We start from the raw sequence: 21,326 nt of genomic DNA, 5'->3' as shown, positions 1-21,326 counted from the left end.
CACAAAGCAGTGCTCATAGGTTTCAAAAATCTGTTCATTAATTACAGGCTGCTAGCTGGTTCCAAACTGATTATAATCCTTTACAAGTTTAGCATTTTTTGGAAAGTGTCTCTTGATTTACTTGAGGATAAAAATGTAGAAGATGATAACTGACATAATTGAGGGAAATTTTTGCTTGCATGAGGCATACAAAAATTCTAACATTATTTCAATGATATGCAAGATTTTGAGATTATATAAGCAGGAAAAACGAGGACATTTGCTTTATATTTTAAAAGACAATAGAGTTCTTTTAAGCATTGTATACCACCTTCCCATTTCCCAATCTTTGAGTACCTGTGATACCTTATTGATTGAAGCAGCACGTAACAAAGGATGTCTCATCGTGATTGGACATTGGAATACTTTTCAAATGAACAAGTCTTTTATTAAAACATGCCATGTTTTAGTTAATTAGCAATTATTTATTGAAATTTCCTAGCCATTAATTTTGCTAGTCTTTTAAATATTTGATTTTATTAATATATATTTGTTTTACACATATGAGCCTAGAGCTCTTTAATACTTTGTTCAGAGTTACTGATGACTGATGCACACATGATAGGTGATAAAAATTGTGACTATATGGTTCAACATATATGATAACATTTTAAAGCACAAATTAGTCACTGCTGAGCTCAGAGTCATGATGACTTTTTACATTTACATGCAAATGCATTATTTTAAAATTTTAGTTGTATTATTCATTGAAAAAAATCTTACTGTTTTTGACACTTGACAAAATTTTACAGTTGTTTGCACAGGAAGACTAGAATGAGAAAGGAAGAGGGAAGTTTAACTAGTTCTAATCTGATTATAACCTCTAGACTATTGCCATAAATATTTAACATAGAGTGCTTGTTCCCTTTAACAAAACAAATAGGTTGACTAACTGGAAATATGCAGTGTAAATTTGTGTACAGGGAGTTTTTTTTCATTGTGACTTTTCAATATCGACATGTATTCAGATACAGTGTTGGAACTTGGGCTTTCATGGAAGCTGGAATTTCCTACCAATGATGTTTCTCAGATAATTTGTTTTGGATCAGTTTTCTAATCTATTGACTTTTCACAGAATATACAATGGGATTCATTAGAGGTGGAGCCAGAAGGAAGATATCACCTATTATGACTCCAGTAACTGGAGAAATGTGTTTAGCAAAACAGTGAAGGGCTGCCAAGGTGATAATAGGTGTGTAGAAGGTGAACACAACACAGATATGAGAGATGCAAGTGCTAAAGAACTTAAGGTGACCTTTGTGTGAAGCAATCCCCAGGACAATTTTTAAGGTTCAGTATACAAGACACAGAAATGCACACCAAGTATAACAGAAGATAAAACAGCCACAAAAAAATCCGTAGATCATGTTGATCCTGTTGTCAAAACAGGCTACCTTCATAACATCCTGGTGAAGGCAGTAAGAATGAGATAAGAGACTTTTCTTGCAGAATTTCAACCTCTTTGGTATAAAGGGAAAAGGCAGAACAACTGCAAAACAGTGCAGCAAATATTAGGCCAGTTTTAAAGACCCTCCTGCCTGTAAGGATGGAGGTGAATCTCAAATGGTTGTAGACAGCTATAAAGCGATTAATAGACATAATGAAAAGCACTGAGGATGCTATAGCTGAGAATCCACGAATGAAAAACTCTTGAGCAAAGCAGGCATCTGAGGAAATCTCCATGACATTCAGCAAGAATGTTCTCAGCATGGTTGGAAGGGAAGAAATGGACAGTCCTAGGTCAGAAAACACCAGCATTGAGAGGAAATGATACATAGGCTGGTGCAGAGAAGTCTCTTGTCTTTATGAGAAAGAGGATGGTACAATTACCCATGATGGCCACAAAGTAACCTAGACAAACTGGGATGGAGAGCCAAATATAAGTATGCTACAACACTGGGATCCCAATCAGAAAGAAGGTGGCGATTTCTATGACAGAAGCATTGAAGACTGACATTGTAGGAATACCAGGCACTTAGTACCTGGATTTCAGAGGAATGCTCCTGCAGTGGCATAAATGAATTGTCTCAAATGAATATGCTTAAGTTTGAGCTAGCATAAATATTGACATTCTAGATATTCTTCTGCAATAACCTTAGATCTTTAAAAATAACCATCAAAGCAGATTGACATTAGGAATTATATCAGCAGAATTCAATGAGGTAAATGAAAACATACTTTCACATATAATCACCAACAGAGAAATCAACTTTCAAATGCTTGCCCTAGACTCAGAGTACAGTCAGCAGCCAAGTTTCCCAGACTTAATTACCTCTGACATATTTATTAGGATAGTGGCAATATGAGTTTAGAGGTCATGTGAATAAGTTTAGGATAAGATAAAATAATCATTTTCTATAATTTAATTTGTAATTATTCAAGGACATTGATCTATACTATTGCTTCAGGACATGATCTAAGTGAACTATAAAGGCTTGTTTTTCAAGGACAGATATTTATGAGTATTTTAGATTATATTCCTTTAATATGAAGGGAAACCTAAGACATATTTTGCAGACTTGACAAACAACCTTATTCTTCTTAGAGTACTATGCTCTTTCTATCACACTCAAACTGAATCTCAAATCATCCCATGATCAAACTTAGAGGGAGCAGCTCTCCAGTGTTCATTCATTGCCTACATAAACTTGTGCTTTTGTCTACCTCCTCTGTATTGACGTCATCCAATAAAAAACATAGATTTTTTATATGCACTGGCTGTGAATAAATGAAGTCATAGTTTCTGTGTTTAGATCAAATGACTATAGAGTTTGAACAAAACATGTTGTCACAATGTTGCTCAAATACCTTGAGTTTATAGACATATTTTTGCTGGCATTGTAGAGTTGCATTCTCATTTATCAAATGATAGAAATTGGGAGGCAAAGACTTAAAGTTAATGAGAAGCATGAGCACCGGCTACTGAGGCCAGAGACTTTAGTCATTCTTGTTGCATTCTCACCAAAGCAACCTTGGTGTCTTTATTACCTGTAGTCTAAATAATGTATTAACATGTAAATCAATGGCTGTCCCCATCCCCTAGCAATTGTTTCCTTAGAATGGTCCACATACATACCTGGCGGTGAATTTCTTTTTGTGCTTTTCACTGATTTCTGGGTAGCACTTTGTTGATTTCCATGAGTTGGTAGAACTCTGAGCTTCTACCATGCATCTAAAAACACTTTTTTAAAATACAATTTTTGAAAAGATTGAGGTTTTGGCCTTTAGACCAATAACTTGAAATCCTGGATCAGACAAAATGACAAGCTGTTTGTTTGAGGTTGTACAAAGGAAAATCAGAACTGTGTCAGTGAGGATGCTTACCAGTAAGTTGGTAGGTAGTTGGATCCAGAAGGAAGAGGAACTGGTGTGGTATGGCCACCAGAAATTCTCTGCTGTGCCAGAACAGCAGTTTATCTTCTCTTTAATGTCTACACCTGCCTACCTGCGGATTGCCAATTAACCCACAAAGCTCTGGCGATTCCAACTCAGGAGAATGTACTTAGAAAAATGAAAACCACCTGCAGGACACAATAAAATGATACTGGAACCAAGGGCTTTCACACAACCTCATGTCACTGGAAACAGTTAACCTTCATTATAGAGAACCCATTAAGCCTCCTCTGCACTGACTCCCAATTCTATTTGTCTCTTCCAAAACCTCACTGTGCCACTGGCACACTGTAAGAGTTCCAAAACAGCCTCAATGAACAACATGCTGGTCTGTCACTGACTTTAATGTCTTAAAGTGATTGGGTTTTCACTTACAAATCAAGAAGGTTTTGAACACTCCTCTCCAGATGTTATTCCTTTTATTCACTCACTAAGGTGTGGTGTATTTTTTAAATGAATTTACTTACATGATGTTTAAATTTGTTTAAAAGCTCATATCTCCTCCCATTTTAAAAAAGCAGAGTTAAGTTTTTTTAAAGTTTCATTTTACATTCCAACCTCAGTTCTCCTCCTCCCTAACCTGCCATTCCTCTTCACTAGTAAGGCCTCCCATGAGGAGTCACCAAAGTCTGGCACATTAAGTTGGGACAGGAACAAGTCCCTCTCCCATGCATTAAGGGTGAGCATGGCATCCCACCGTAGTGAATGGGCTCCATCAAGCTAGCTCATGCTCCATGGATAGATCCTGGTTCTACTGCTAGGGGCCCCTCAGACTTCCCAGCCTTCATAACTATCTCCCACATATGGAGGGCCTAGTTTGGTCCCATGGAGTCTCCACAGTTGTTGGTCTAGAGTTCGTGAGTTTCCACGAGCTTAGATTTCTCCATCCTGATCTTGGCCTCCCTTTCTCATATATTCCCTCTTCCCTATGGATTCTGGGACCTCAGACTGGTGCTTGGTTGTGGATCTCTGCATCTGGTTCTATCAATTACTGGATAAAGGCTCTATGATGATAGCTGAGGTATTCATCAATCTGATTATATGGGTCCAGTTCAGGCATCCTATTTTCTTTAGAACAACTTAGAAGGTTTAGACTACACTTAAGTATGGTCTACTTTTTATTTTATTTATTCTTCTCTCATATATCCTGACCACAGTTTCTTCTCCCTCCTCTTCTTCCAGTCCCTCTTTCCTAGTCTCCCCCATCTCCCACATTCAATCTTCCTCTATTTCCCTTCGGAAAAGTGCAGGCCTCCTATTGGTATATCAACCAATGGTGGTCTAACAAGATACAATAAATACATATTAAGGATACAGACATATTTATTTATGAATGATTTTATATACACCTAAAAGATATACAAACTTGAAAAACATTTCACATTCACATCTTGTATGGATTTTTAAAGGATTTATTTATTGTTGTATGTAGAAGTGTTTTAGCTGCCTTGATGTATGTGTACTATATTTGAGCCTGGTGCTTGTGGAGGCCAGAAGAGGACATCATCTTCCCTGAGAGTAGAGTTACAGACGTTTGTGAGCCATCTCGCCAGCTTCCCTTTATAATGTTCTGATCTCACTGAATGTGGCCTAATTATTTAAGTAAACAAAGCAGGAGTGGTGTCAACTGTGTAGGAATTTCTGCTTTTCTAGAAGTTTTCAGAATTATCAGATTTGATTTTTTTCAGTAGCTTTTCAAGTCTGGAATCCAAACCATAAGCTTCCCTTTAATTTTCATTTGGGACACAGATAGTTTTGATTGAGTTCCCCCCTGTTCTTTGTCCCTAACATTGTCTGAGTTTTCTAGAAGTTAATTCCAGAACAAGGTCTTCTTGCTCATCTTCAAACCAACAGTTAATTTTAATCAAGTTGATCATTGAAATACAGAGCCAGCTTGACAGCACCTAAAATTTCTTTTCTAAGTTTCCCTTTTACAGATCTATTGCATTTAAAAATTCCCTTCAAAGTTTCACTTTCTTGTTCTGCAACATGGAGGAAGCATTATAATTTAAAATAAAATTTTCTTTTCTTCCTTGCCTGAACAAAACCACATCTTCCATTTTTCATACCTTTCTTACTTCAAAAGACTTCATACTCTCCTTGCTTTTGTTTTACTTTAAAATGTTTTTAATTGCAATAAAATTACAACTCTTCCACCTTTCCCTTTCCTCCCTTCTGCATTCCCTGACACCATCCCTTGAATCCCTTCTATACCCTCGTCCAATCCCATTGCTTTTAGCTTTGGTGGCAGGGTCTCCTGTATCCACTCATACTGCACTTGGACTTGCTATGCAGAAAAAGATCACCCTTAACTACTTCTAATCTTCCTGCTTCTACCTCCTGAGTGGGAGTACTGGGACAACAGGTGTACACCATCACACCAGGTTACTGTGGTAAGGGAATCAAACTCAGGGCTTCTTACAGGTTACACAAGAACAATACAAAGTGAGCTACATCCACAGGCCCCCTTGATACAGAGTTAGTTTCATTTTGCTAGTTTCATTTCTTTATTGGTTAGAGTTCTTAACCATCAAAAACCACTCTTATAGAGAAACACAGTAAGATCATTAAGAAATGTCATGAATCAGCATTTTATAACCTCTTAGAAAATTCGTCTGAATACTTTAGAATTGATAGAGACACCTGATTCTTCTTATGATTTTTAAGTGAGACATAGAGATATTTCACTTTTTAGTTTTGTCTACTACATATAAAGATAAGTTTGCTACAAGTACATAAAATTAAAGCAATTCAGTGTGGAATGTGTTCGTATCTAGATATTTAGTTAATATATGTTAATTGATAGCATAATTTGAAGGTGGTAAAACACCAAAAAGCATTTGGAAACTATTTCAGTCATGTAAATTATGACACTAAACCTATTCATGATCTCAGGTAATTCTCTATTATGTGTTTTTATTGTACATACATGTCAGGAAAACAGTAGTTAATTGCATAGGTCTTGTTTTGGTATGAACCTTGGGGTGCATATTTAATATTAGACAACAATTAGTGTTAACCAATCCCTTTACTGATGTTACATTTGTACATTCACCTTAGGTTGAATTATTAGCGTTATGTCCATTACTGTCTTTTTCAACTTGTATAGGCCTTCTACTTTTATCTAAGTCAACAGGAATAGAATTCATTTATTGTATTTGAATTAATTTTATAATGCTGGCCAGAGGTAGAAAACAACATATATAAATGCATAAATACATATATAAATTTATATAAACACAGATGAAAATCTTATAAATTTTTACCCTGAGTTAAAAAAAGTAATATAAAAGTTACTAGTTTATATAAAAGCTATAGCTTATATTTACTCTATACTTGAATCCAAATTGTATTTTTGACAACAACGGGACAAAATGAGCTTACTGACTTGCAAAAGAGTAAAATAGAGATTTTTAAGCTTCATAAAAATAATACATAACTTGAGTCAGGGTTTTAGATAACTTAGGCTGACTTTGAAGACCCTTTGTAGTGTGGATAACCATGAACTCTTGATCCTTCTCTTCCTGAGTGCTGAGATTACAGCTGTGTACCATCATGCTTGAAAGTAATGATATTGTTTAATCAAGGTTGTGGAGAATACTTTCAAGGCTTTGTCTCTAATTCATAATCAAATGGAGATTTAAACTAACTTTTAGGTGATGTTTGATTGTTTCCAAAGCTAACATGGGTAAGTACACAGTTTCAATTAACTGTTGGTGTCTTTAATGATCAGATGGGCACTTTTATTTTGGTTGTAGGGAGGCATGAGTCTCTTGAGGGTTCTGGTGATTTTAGAATTCTAATAATCTAGTAGTGACAGGGAGCTTATGGGCCAATGTAGGGAGGAAAATGTGTCCAAGAAGGACAAAGGGGAGGGTAGTGTCAGAATCAAGAGTGGCTTGGGGAAGGACAAAAGGGAATTAAAGGGAAAATTGATAGCTGAAGGAGGAAGGAAGAGCAGAGAAGTGGAAAAGAGCATCTTAAAGGTGACAATGTATACAGCAATGAGATTTCCTAAGGTGACCATTGAAGTTTCAGATTATTCCCCACAGATAAATGAAAATAGAATGAGCAGAGTTGGTGGATACATTGTCAACAAATGTCAAGGAGATGAGTAAACAGCCTCTCTAGACTTTCCTTGCAAGTATCTGAGGCAATTGGAAAGAAAGGAAGATCTTTACAAGATTCAAGTGAAACCATAACCATCCCCCTGGTCAGAGAACTGATCCCACTCACAAGGATTCAGGAGGAACATCCCAGTGTGAAGGGAGTAATACTTGCTCAAGCCAGAGTCAGGAAGAAAGACTTCCAGTTGTGTATGGAGCTTCTGAGATGGAAGCCCATGTTTTTAGCTCAATAGTATTTGCTTGGGATATTAGTACAATTTATATACTGTACTCAAATCTAAAGAAAATTCCCATGTGTCAATTGATTTTCCTGAGCACAATGTTTTGTGACTTACCAGTGGATCCCTAGTCAAGAGTTGAAACAAAGGGCTAAAAATGTGAACATAGAGTCATTGGTAGGTGGTTGTCAATCCAATTATCATTTAGTTGCTAAGTTGTGGTATCATGAAACTTGTAAAGGAACTGCAAAGAAACTTTATCCAGGGGAACTCTCATGGTGGTGTAGGGCACTCATGGGGCTTTGTAGTAGAGGAGAGCAATTAGTTTCAAGTCTTAAAAACTGAATAAAAGTAGAATTGATAGACTGAGAAGGTGTAGAGAAGTTGATTGATATATAAGGAAAGTCTAATAGGAAACATCAAGGTACAGGATGGCTTGGTTTACTGAAGCTGCTTGCTGAATGTAGCTTAAAATGATCAATTATCAATCAAGCAATTGTAGTATATAAGGAATCCACTTATGTATTTAAGGTAAAGATGATAATGGGAGTGGAAAGTTGAGGCTTAGTTGAGAAGAGAGTTTAAGTGAAATTGAACAATCTGCTCAAGAATCTTTTTCCTTGTGTGTAACTGCCATAGAGACTTGAAAGATAGACAGCTTCTGTATACAGAAGGACCAGATGATTGTATTTGAATGCTCAGTTAAGGAAGTGTTTAATACAATAAGTGAATAGAAATTATTTCTTCTATTGAAATTTTACTCTTAATGTTTGCTTTAGTAGTTTCATATGTAAAATTGTCATTTTTCATTTTAATTTTGGTTTATGAGCTGTATAGTATTATTTTTAGTTACCAAGACTGTGTCTTGAAGATGACCAGTTTAAATGAAGAGACTATGTTTAGTCATGTTTTATCACTAACCCATTTTTCTTATGAGTGTATTTCAGTTTTCAAATAAACATATTGAATATTCCTTTAAAGATGAAAATATTTATAATACCATAATCTTAAGACTGACAATGCCACCTTGGTGAAAAAAGAAATATATTTTATGCTTACATTAATATCACAATCTTAAATATTAAATCAAGAAATTTACAAGACTGATTCTTTGATATTTGCACAATGTGGAATGATGATTCTGAGAGGTTAACATGCAGTGTGAATCCTAACTAATTCATTCTTCTTGATTTTCTGACATCTCTGATTGTATTTTCATGATATTAAACATCTTTGTCAATTTTGTTTTTGACACAGTTTCTCTAGAATTACATTTCTTATCTGCTGGCTCTTCACACAGTATATGATAGGATTCATCACTGGAGGAACAAGCAGGAAAATGTCAGCCATGAGGATCTTAGTTATAGGAGAACTGCGTTTGGCAAACCGGTAGATAACAGAGAGGGAGATGACAGGGACATAGAAGATGAGCACAGCACAGATGTGGGAGACACAAGTACTGAGGACCTTGAGTCTTTCCTTTTGGGATGCAATGCCCAACACTGCTCTCAGGATCAGTGCATAGGACAAGAAAATAAATGTTATGTCCAGGATGCCTGAGAGAGCCACAAATAAACCATAGATGACATTGACCTTGTTGTCTGAGCAGGCCAGCTTCATGACATCCTGGTGGAGGCAGTAGGAATGTGACAACAGATTCTTCTTGCAGTATCTTAGATGCTTTAGAGTTACAGGGAAAGGCAGAATCAACAAAACATTCTTGAGAGCAAAAGCAAGCCCAATTTGAAGAACCCTGGCACTGGTAAGGATGGAAGAGTATCTCAGAGGGTTACAGATGGCAATAAAACGGTCAAAGGACATAATGAGAAGTACAGATGACTCCATAGCTGAGAATTCATGAATAAAAAACTGCTGGGCAAAACACACATTAGGAGAAATTTCTGGAGAATTGAACAAGAAAACCTTGAGCATGGTAGGGAGAGAGGAAATGGATAGTCCTAGGTCTGAGAGAGCCAACATGGAAAGGAAATAATACATGGGTTCATGCAGAGAAGGCTCTGATTTTATAAAAAAGAGGATAGTGCAGTTGCCCAGGATGGCAACAGTGTACAGGAGACATATGGGGATGGAGATCCAGATGTGTGCAGATTCCATATCTGGGAACCCAACCAAATAGAAAGTAGAAATTTCATTAATGGAGATGTTGAGAATGGACATACCAGCACGTGTGGGAATCAAGATGACAGTTTAATTCCTGACTTTGTCCTATTGTGACCATTAAGGTGCTGTCAAACCAGGAGATACGGGGATTATTCTTAGGAATGAACCCTACATGGAGAAAATAGATCAGAGAAAGTGTAATAGTATGTATCAATATCCAAATATACACTACATAGCAGCATCTATATGAAAGCATAGCAGAACAAAATCATAATGATTGCTACATGAAGAAACACTCTTAATTTTTTTCTGGTTTGAGCCCATTATTTTATTCTGTTCTTTTCTCTTTTACATCACTACTTTCTGAGATAGTTTCTTGTGTGACTCTGTGCTTATTGTTATCTACTTAAACACATGCAGGTTTACAAAGCAATCTTCCAACAGACATGTTTCAGTCAATTCTTTGTGTACTTGTGCTGCTTTGTTGTTGCTGTTGTTTGCTAGTACCCTGGATTAGCATAGTTCCTTTACCATTGATATTCTGCACTTCAATATGCAGTACTTAGTTGGCGATGCATAACTAATTTGAGTTTTTGATGTTCAATCAATGAACAGTCTCACTTCTTCAATTTTTAGTGTTGTCAATATCCCAGAAAGCACTTTGTTTTAAAATGTCTATTTAGTTGACATTTTAAATGTTAAAATGTTAGACATTTTATTTTAATTTCTAGTTATATTTGTTCTTTTTAAGGAGTATGTGTGTATATTTACTGCATAAAATATTTAGTTTCATTGTAACATTACAATGTACATTTGTAACTTCTCATTATTGTATTTTTGTTATACTTTGAAGTATTCTTTAAGTGCTTGATATTATAATATAGTTACAGCATATCTCTATCCCCTTTCATCCCTCCAAACCCTTTCTTACTCACACTAAAATTCATAGGGTCTTATTTTCATTAATTATCATTACATACATATATACATTTTGAAAGTTTGTCATATTTACCAATTCTTTTAAAATTTGTGTTTGATTTCTAATTTATCATAGTTATTAAGCAGTACAATTACTTTTTTTCCTTTAAAAGTGCATTATTTTTAAATCACCATGCATTCCTGTTTACATTTACTAATCTATTTACTAATCTATTATTTTCCATTCAATTTGTTGTCATGCTCTCATGCTGTTTATAATATTTTGATTTTAATTGCCAAATAATAGTCGTATGTGTTTATGGAACACTGTGATGTTTTGGTGCACTAAAATGTGAAATTATTATTTCTTCAAATAAATTACATGAAGGAAAAATTCAGTTGTTATAACTAATGGTTTGAGTCTACCCTTTTCAAGAACTCAGATCCATTCATTAACTTAGTTCTCTATAAACACATGTCTGTTGTGGCTGGTGTACTCCAACTCCCAAGACATGTCTCTGATACCAACCTGACAAAAGAAGAATGCTCAGTAGAAAGCCAAAGATGTATTGCAGAAGGATACTGTCAGAGATGTTTTCTGCTTTCTTGGTCCATATGGCTAAGGAGAGTTCCTGAAAGCTTTGGTTTGTTATTGATGTTTTGATTTTTTTGTTTTCTGCAGGATAGAGTCCTCCAAGGTTGTCTAATGCTAATTTTGTTGAGGTAAATAGAATATTAAGAGGGATGTAGCACTTTTGCTCTTAGAGTCCCTCTCTTGCCAAGCTAATCTACAGACAGGCCAGGCCTCACTCTGAGCATTTTTGTCACCAACTCCACCTGTCTTTACTTCAGAAAAAGAGCTCTTGTTTCCTCTTAATACCTTTCAGTTCTTCTATAGAATACTGTGCTCGCAAAGTTAATAATTAGCTTACTTAGATGTTGATATTCCTTGGGGCATGTAATGGCTGGCTTGCAAGGTCTTAATCTTTTAACATTTAGGTCTTTTAATGCTGCTTAAAATTTGGCTTTAAATTCCTCTACACCAGATCAAGCTGGTATCTTTTAGTTTATATCAACTCTCTTAATACAGTAATACATGCTTAAAAATCAATCTAGAATAAGAACATTTTTACATGTCATTATAAATGTCCATTGATTCTAAATGACAAAAAATCCTATGTTTCCTGCTTACTTGTTCCATATGGCTAAGTTTTACACAGTGAAAAAAAATTCTGAATTTCATTAGAATTATTTTATGTTTCCAGAATGTCTATTTTATTCTCTTGTAAAGAGCATGGTTTTTAGAGAACCTATTGGAAGCTAGAGTGCTGCATAGAAGTTTTCTAGTTCTATCTATAGTTCAGAAGAACTTTCAGAATTCAACTCTCATTTGTGGAACTGTAAGGAAAACAGTTCCAGCAAGAGACATAGAAGGTTTTCAAAGACTGAAGTTAGCATGAAGTTCAGTACTAAATTGAAGTTAAACATGAGAAAATTTTATAGATTCTTTATACTGATTGTGGAATGACATTTAATGAGGTTGATTCTGTATTAGGAGGATTTTTTTCCCCAATCTTGTGTATCCTTGCTTCCGTATGGAAGTGAGGATGAAATGCTAAAAATCATAGCTGGATAGGGTAAGCTGCTCCCCATCCTGCTGCTAACTGGTGAAGTCTCCAAAAGGAACATTAGGATTTTCAGGCACTTACCAAGGTGTGAGCCACCTGGTCTGCACTTCAAGACAACAGTGATGAGCCAGGATAAAGCTACCCCAGTCTTGATTGTTGGTCACATTCTGAAAGGCTGATTGTACTTCTTCCCCTCTGGTACCATTTTAGTAGATCTAAGGCCCCAGGGATGATGATTCACTCACTCCTCTATAGTCAGAGTGACTAAAATGCCCATCAGTCTCTCATGCAAATCAAAGTCCATTGAAGAATGGCTCAGCTCAATTCCCAGTGTGAATGTGATTTGGATGTTTATGATTAAATGTCTGTGAAGCCACCCCGACGTCATCAAACAAAATTAATTTATTTTTGTCTGCACTTCCAGATGCTTCTGGAGAACTGGTCATATTATATTTCCCAGATAGTTTTGTTTGTGTGACTATAATTGAGTTCATTCATTTTTGCTTCTTTCTGATTAATGTAACTTTCTCTTTAAAATGTCAAATGCTGGCTTTCTTTAAACCCAAAAGGGTTCTTGAATTTCTTTTTGGAGACCAGTCTATACACATCATGGTCCTATTGTGCTTTATGTTTATGGAGGTGTGTATGTGCATGTGGGTGTGCACTAATGTGTGTGTGTGTGTGTGTGTGTGTGTGTGTGTGTGCGTGTGCACGTGCACATGCACGTGTTCATGCACGTTTGTCCATATGTGTGTCCACTGAGGCCAGAAGAGGGATTCAAAGTTCCTGGGACTGTAATTACTGGTTGGTTTGTGAGCTTCCCATGTGAGTGCTCTGAACCAAACTCTGACCCTTTGCTATAGCAGCAACTGCTGAGAATCACTGAGCTGGCTTTCTAGCCTTCATTTAAAAAATGCTTTTTAAATTTTATTTTCTGTTCAGGGAAGTGTTTTACATATTTAATAAATTAACCTTTTATTATGATTTGATTAACTAAGATTTGTTCTATGTTACCTTGATAACAATATTCTCATTGCAGGTTTGACTTCCTCTAAATTGAACAGGGGAATGACTGAGTGCAGAAGTTAATTGGGAGTGTTCTTTTAAGGCAACAAATCATGTAATAAAGAAGGAAGTAGAAATACCTGTCGAACTGAATTTATTCAGTTATAAGAAAGATCAAATTCAACACTGCAGAGATGCAGTGCTAGTAAATGCCCCCCTTCAGCATAGTCTGGAAATGAAAATCCCTAGGGAAATTTAATGGCCATTAACAGGTCATTGGATTTGTTTTTTCTTTAGCAAAGGTATGACCTTGGATTTATCAGTTCAATGCAAACCAAAAAAGCCCTCACCAACGTTTTAAGTAAGATCTGTCTCCTATATTCTCCCCTGGAGAAGTAACTCGAACCTGGCATGTCAGGGAGATAGATGTGGGTGATATGCCAACTATTATGCTAAATTAGTACATGGTTCAGTGATAAAATACAGAAGCAGTTTCTCTAGGATTCACATGAGATTTCACTGCAGTGAAGGTGACAAGAGGACTGTTAGTATAATGATCTACAGTATATCATGTTCAGATGTGCTGAGGCTTTATCACATACCACCTGAGTCTTCTCATAATTTTAAACAATCTTGAAACAGCATTTCACTTTGGCCATCATAGACTTTACAAACTGATATTTTGCCTTTGTCCATTACTGCCAATACTGAGTAAGGACATTAGATGCATAAGAATTATGTAATATCAATATATCCTGACTTGTCCGTGTTGCCACAATCAGTATCAGTGGCTTTGATGGAATCTAAGTCTAGAGACATTTAACTCATTTTTTCTGACATATTATAAACTAATAATTATATCTCTGCTTGAAAATTTAAAAAGAAGACTCTTTGACTTCTGGTGGAATATTTACACCCCTGTAACTGGAACCTCTAACCACACAATGACTGGGAAAGTTGGAATGGAGAGTATATATACCCCACGTGGTAACTGGAGGTGAAGTTTAGTAATGACAGCATGGGTTCCATCACAGAGTACAATGGGTATTATATTCTGGGAGATAACATATCATCCTTCCAGGAATCATCAGTGAACCAATACTTCTGTTTTAGCATCACATTCTATCATTCTGTCAGACCAGAGGCATCAAGGTCTTAAGTTCTAAGATTATGGTCATGCTGCACAGCTACATGTGAGGACTGAAAAGAATGGCAATAGCAAAGATTTCTGAACATCCAATAATGAAATCATAATTTAAAATAAAATTCAGAATGAACTTGTAGGCATTTCCATGGTGCTTACTGTGTTGCAGCAGGTGACTTCACTGCAGCCTTGGTTCTGAACACTCAATATTCATACTTTGCACTGGGTGTTATGACCTGCAATACAAAGCCAACACCCATAGAGGACTTCAGCTCAGATATGAGCTTTAAATGTGTTTTTCTTTTCTGTGTAAAGTTTTCTACTGTGATGGAAACACAATGGTTTAATGACAGAAAATAAAGTTTCAAATACTTTTCTAACATTCTTCAGCATTATGAAGTAGGTATGTATTTAGATCATATTGTGTTATATATCCTATATTTGGTAAACTGTTGTTTGAATTTCTGGTGAGTTTCTGATCATTTTGGTTTCAGATTAAGACAATTTCCAAATTTAAAAATTGTTCTAACTATATTTCTACTGTTTAAAAACTGGGTATTTATGTAAAATGGTATACTCAGAATTAATGATTATGAAATACAATACTCACCAACAATAAAAAAATATTGAGTATTCTCGGCCTTCTGTCCTGTAGTGGTGCCCTAGGCCTAGGTGAGTCTGGGCGCTGTTGTTTCCCAACCTCCTCCATCAACCCCTGCTCACTTCTGCCTGAAACCCCCCCCCCCCTTGACAAGAGTGGACCAGCCCAGCCCAGAAGGCCCACCGTGAGTCCGGACATACCTCAACCCTGTCTACACCCTGCCCTTGGTCCTGCGGCAGTGCCCTAACCTCAGCAGGTGCACAAGCCTCAGGAAGGTCCACCCTGAGTCTGGACACACCCCGTCCTTGTCCACCCACCACCCTCTGCAATCCCGCTGCCACCAGAAGCTTAGCCACCTGCACTCACTGGAAGAAGGGATGGGAAGAAGACAGAGTAAGAACACACTCAACAACAGAAAAACCAATATGACACCACCAGAATCTAGGGACTCCACACAGCAAGATCTGAAAAGCCCAACAAGGAGCATGAAGAAGAGATGGACCTCAAAAATTATCTTAGGAAGATGATAGAGGAAACAAGAAAATCCCTTAAAGAAATAGAAGAAAAAACAAGCAAAAAATTACATGAGATGGAGAAAAAGACAAACCAAAGAATTCAAGAAATTAACAAATCTCTCAAAGAATCTAAAGATAAGCCAAGAAAAAACAACCAAACAAGTGAAGGAAACACTTGAAACAGTTCAAGGCATGAAAGCTGAAATAGAAAACAATAAAGAAAATACAGAATGAGGTGATGCTGGAAATAGAAAGCCTGGATAAATGATCAGGAACTAAAGATGTGAGTATAACCAATAGAATACAAGAGATGGAAGAGAGAATCTCAATTGTTGAAGACTTGCTAGAGTGTATATACAGGCATTGACCAAAGAAAATCTCAAGTCCAACAAATCCTTAACACAAAATATCCAGGAAATATGGAATACCTAGAAAAGGCCGAACCTAAGAACACTAGGTATAGAAGAAGGTGAAGAAATACATCTCAAAGGTACAGAAAACATATTCAACAAAATCATAGAAAGAAACTTCCCAAACCTACAGAAGGATATGCCTATGAAAGTACAAGAAGCTTACAGAACACCAAACATACTGGACCATAAAAAGAAGTCCCTTCAACACATAATAATCAAAACACCAAACCTTCAGAATAAAGAGAAAATAATAAGAGCAGCAAAGGAAAAAGGCCAAGTAACATATAAAGGCAGACCTATCAGAATCACACACGACTTCTCAATGGAAACTTTGAAAGCCAGAAGGTCCTGGATAGATGTCCTACAAACAATAAGGGAGCATGGATGCCAACCCAGACTACTGTACCCAACAAAACTTTCAATCACTATAGATGGAGAAAACAAAATATTCCACGACAAAACCAGACTTAAATAATACATATCCACAAATCCAGCACTACAAAAAGTTCTAGAAGGGAAACTCCAAACCAACGAAGATAACTACACTCACAAAAATATAGGCAATAGATAATCCAATTCTACCAAACATGAAAAGAAACAGGAGGGCAAGATCCACACACAATGACAACACCAACAATAAATCCAAAACAAGAAAGAACAAACAATCAATGGACATTAATATCCCTCAATGTCAACGGTCTTAACCTGCCCATATAAAAGATGCAGGTTAACAGAATGGACACACATACCCAAACTTATGGGACACTTTGAAAGCAGTGCTAAGAAAGTACTCAAAATTCTTGGCCGTCAGAGAAATGCAACTCAAAACAACTCTGAAATACCAACTTACACCTGTCAGAATGGGTAAAATCAAAAATACCAATGACAATCTATGCTGGAGAGGATGCGGAGAAAAAGGAACACTCCTCCATTGCTGGTGGGAGTGCGAACTTGTAAGACCACTCTGGAAATCAGTATGGTGGTTGCTCAGAAAAATGGGAGTCAGTCTACCTCAAGATCCAGCCATTCCTCTCTTGGGTATATACCCAAATAATGCATGTTCATACAATAAGGACATATGTTCAACCATGTTCATAGCAACATTGTTTGTAATAGCCAGAACCTGGAAGCAACCTAGATGCCCCTCAACTGAAGAATGGATAGAGAAAATGTGGTACATTTATACAATAGAGTTCTACTCAGCAGAAAAAAGCAATGGAATCTTGAAATTCGCAGGCAAATGGATGAAACTAGAAGAAACCATTCTGCAAGACTTAACCCAGTCACAAAAAGACAAACATGGAATGTACTCACTCATATATGAATTTTAGACATAGAGCAAAGTATTACCAGCCTACAATCCTCTTCACCAAAGAAATTATGAAACATGAAGTACTCTAGGGAATAAATGCATGGACCCCAGGAATGGGAAGAGGCAGGAACTCCTGAGCTAATTGAGGGGAGGGGAGGGGGAGCTGCCAGAATGAGAGCAGGAGAAGAGGAGAGGAGAGGAGGAAATTGAGGAGCAGAAATATTGAGTTTGGGGAAGAATATAGAAGATCAGGATGAGAGATACCATATTAGAGGGAGCCTTTATAGGTCTGAGGAGAGATCTGTCACTAGGGAGACTTCCAGAGATCTACAAGGATGACACGAACTGACAATCCAGGCAATGGTGGAGAGGATAAACTAAACACCCTTCCCTAAAACGAGATTGATGACTACTTTTTATGCCATCCTAGAGCCCTCATCCAGTGGCTGATGGAAGCAGAGACAGACATCCACAGATACACACTGAACTGAACTCTGGAACTTAGTTGCAGAGAGGGAGGAATGAAGATCGAAGGAGTTGGTACCAGGTTGGAGAAACTCACAGAAACAGCTGGCCTGAACAAGGGGGAGCACATCGATCCCAGATGCTGTCTGGGAGGCCAGTACAGGACTGATCCAGACCCCTGAACATGGATGTCAATTAGGAGGCCTCTGCACTCTAAGGGACCCCCGGTAGTGGATTAGTATTTTTCCCTGGTATAGGAGGGGACTTTGGGAGCCCACCCCACGTGGTGAAGGGATGCACTCTTGCCCTAGACACATGGGGAAGTGCCAAGCCCATCCCAGGATGATGTGGTGGACTTTGCAGAGCCCCTGTTGAGGGCCCTACCCTGCCTGGGGAGTGGAGGGTGGATGGGGTTGGGGGTAGGTCGAGGTGGAGTAGGAGGGGTGAGGGTGAGAGTAAGGAGAGGGAGAGGGAGAAGGGATTGACATGGGAAACAAGCTTGTTCGGAATTTGAACTAATAAAACAAATATTGAGTATTCTCCATGTCTTACAGCATCACTCAGTCAAACATTAATTATTTATAAAAAATTAGCTCCTTATTTGTGAGTTTTCTTTCATTTTTTAAATACACAGTGAACTTGTTTATATATATTTTAAAAAGAAACTTCTTTATTTACTCATTGGCCAATTTTTAATTTTTATACTTATTTTATATGCCTATACATACACACAGCATCACATTAAAATTTTTCAGGTTAAATGATGTTTCAAGTAGAAAAGTAGAAGGCATTCTGTTCTAGGTCAAAGTAAGAAAAAACTGGAAGAGTCCATTCATTACACTTTCATTGCTGAAACTTAGATTCTGTGATCATATTTGAAGTTGTGTGGGATACTATGTGAGTTTCAGTCATCCTTCACAGAGAGACAACTGACAGTTATGTATGAGTAATTTACAATTGCACAGCATATGTGAAAGTCTGTGTTTACTTGCAAACACACAAGATCCTATTTCATCTCAGAGGCTATATAACTAATCCCAACTAATATCTTTATTGCCAGAGATGCCAAATTGTAGACATAGGTAAATGTCCAGATAAGACAAGTTTACTATGCTAAGTTCTCAGGAAGAAAACCTGGGACTCTTGATACATAAGGAAAAAATCCTCTGTGAAAGGATTTTCAGGTTCCCAAACTCAGTAGTAGGAGTTAGCCCTGTTTTTCCTCCCAGTTCTGAAAAATGATGCATGTCCCACAATGTATCAAGTAAATATGGGTCCATTTTAGGATTTCCTTCCTAAGGATTTCATGTTACAAGAAATAACTCTTGTGGCTAATAAAGAGACATACAACTAGTGGAGGTACTGGGAATAAATGTTCAGGTAGTTCTTTGCCAAGAATAAGATATCATTCTGGTATATCCTCCTTCTGTAGGTTCAGAGAACATCAAGGAAGAGGAGGGCAGAAAGATTGTAGGAGTCAGAGGTCTGGGAGGGTAGGAGTAAAGCTGTCTTTAAGACCTTTGTACTATGTGTTCATGGGAGCTGAGTTATCTCTCCAAGGTCTGTACAAGATTCAGTAGGAATTCTAGTATGGAGGAAGAGGGGCTCATTAGTTACAATTCCTAGCTGAAGAGCTATTAACTTTTGATGGTAGCTACAGATGAGCAGTCAGTTTTCTTTAGTGTTATATCTCCTGATATGCTGACAGTGCTCCATACTTGGGTGCATACAGACAGTGCTAATTAGGCTTATTCAGTTATAAATGAAAATGAAAAAAAAAACAACAACAAAGAAATAAACATGGATATGTTTAGATCTGGGAAGATTTGGATGGTAGGAATTGGAAATGAATATGCTCAAAATACATTGTGGACATGGACAAAATTCTCAAAGTATATGCATACATATTATAATAAAACAGAGAGAATGGGGCTTCTGGTTCAGGTTCCCCTGCCCTACTCGGGGACACCTGATGCCAGAGGTCTGCTCACAAGATCCAAACTCAGCCTGTGGCAGTCTATAGGACACCCAGAAACTGCCAAGGCCCAGGTAACAGTCCTGCCTCCATTCAGAAGAAAAGGACAGACATCAGAGTATTAGAACTGTTTGCATCTACCAGAAGGGAATCATGGTCCCATACCCACCAGGAGAGGAAGAGACTCCTGCTACACCCACCAAAAGAAAGGATGGGAAGAAGACAATATAAAAGCACATTCAACAACAGAAAAACCAATATGACACCACCAGAGACTAGGGACCATACACCAGTAAGACCAGAACATCACAATGCAGATAAAGCAGAAGAGAATGACCTTAAAAACATCTTCATGAAAATAATAGAGGGTCTCAAAGAGGATATGAGAAAATATCTTAAAGAAATGAAAGAAAAAACAAACCAAAAAAATAAAAGATACCAAGAAATCTTTCAAGGAAACACTTCAAGACCTAAAAATTGACAGACAATAAATAAAGCACAATCTGAGGGAATGCTGGAAATAGAAAGCAGGATAAATGATCAGGAACTACAGATGAAAGCATGACCAACAGAATACAAGAGAAGGAAGAGAGAATCTCAGGAGTTGAAGATACACTAGGAGAAATGTTAGGGACCAAGAAAGTTCCATTATGGAATGTCTTAAGGTCCAGCCTCTGGTTTCAGTAAACAGGAGAACTCAGGAGCCCTGGCCTACAGTTGTATTGCTAATTCAAGCAAGTCTGCTATTGGATACCATGGCCTCAGTGTAGAATGCCTCCTAGTTTGCATCTCTATGGGCCTAAGCATTTGAATAGGCTTGCATCTGGGTGGAGTGCTAGGTGTGTGAGTAACAAGTGAGGACACAGAGTTAGGAGCTATCTAGCAGAGAGGAGTCAACTGAAGGAGACAGAAATGGCCTCATGGCTTTGGAAGCATGGTTAGAAAATAGCCAGGAAGATGCTCAATAAACAAGAGACTCCAGTTTTGCAACATGGAACTGAGAGCTTTCTAAAGATGACAAGATGCCTGTGTTGTTCTTTATTGTCGTTGTGTTACTTGTTTCCAAGTCAGGCTGAACCTCATGGCTACCATGGCTTGGAGCTGAGATGGGCCGGACCACGACAGAGAAATAGACTCATCAACTGAAGAAAATCTTAAGTCCAACAAATCGATAACACAAAATATCCAGGAAATATGGGATACCATGAAAAGACCAAACCTAAGAATAATAGGTATAAAAGAAGGTGAAGAAATCCAACTCAAAGGTGCAGAAAACATATTCAACAAAATCATAGATGAAAATTTCCCCACCTAAAGAAAGACATGCCAATGAAAGTACAAGAAGCCTACAGAACACCTAATAGACTAGACCAAAAAAAGGTCTCCTCCATATAATAATCAAAATCCCAAACATACAGAATAAAGAGAAAATATTAAGAGCAGCAAAGAAAA

General features: G+C 37.2%; 1 protein-coding gene and 1 pseudogene across 1 annotated transcript; both read right to left on the bottom strand.

Annotated features, from left to right (window-relative positions):
- Positions 1 to 1,097: 1,097 nt before the first annotated feature.
- LOC100760436 lies at positions 1,098 to 1,996 on the bottom strand (annotated as a pseudogene).
- Positions 1,997 to 9,013: 7,017 nt separating this feature from the next.
- LOC100760733 (olfactory receptor 51A4) lies at positions 9,014 to 9,955 on the bottom strand. Its single transcript, XM_027407986.1, has one exon. The coding sequence runs from the start codon at positions 9,953 to 9,955 to the stop codon at positions 9,014 to 9,016; it is 942 nt and encodes a 313-aa protein (XP_027263787.1).
- Between the last annotated feature and the right edge of the window lie 11,371 nt (positions 9,956 to 21,326).

Source organism: Cricetulus griseus, chromosome 3, assembly GCF_003668045.3.
Source record: "Cricetulus griseus strain 17A/GY chromosome 3, alternate assembly CriGri-PICRH-1.0, whole genome shotgun sequence".
Classification (NCBI taxonomy): Eukaryota; Metazoa; Chordata; class Mammalia; order Rodentia; family Cricetidae; genus Cricetulus; species Cricetulus griseus.
The sequence above is the reverse complement of the archived record's forward strand: the minus strand, read 5'-3'. Positions and strand labels throughout refer to the sequence as shown.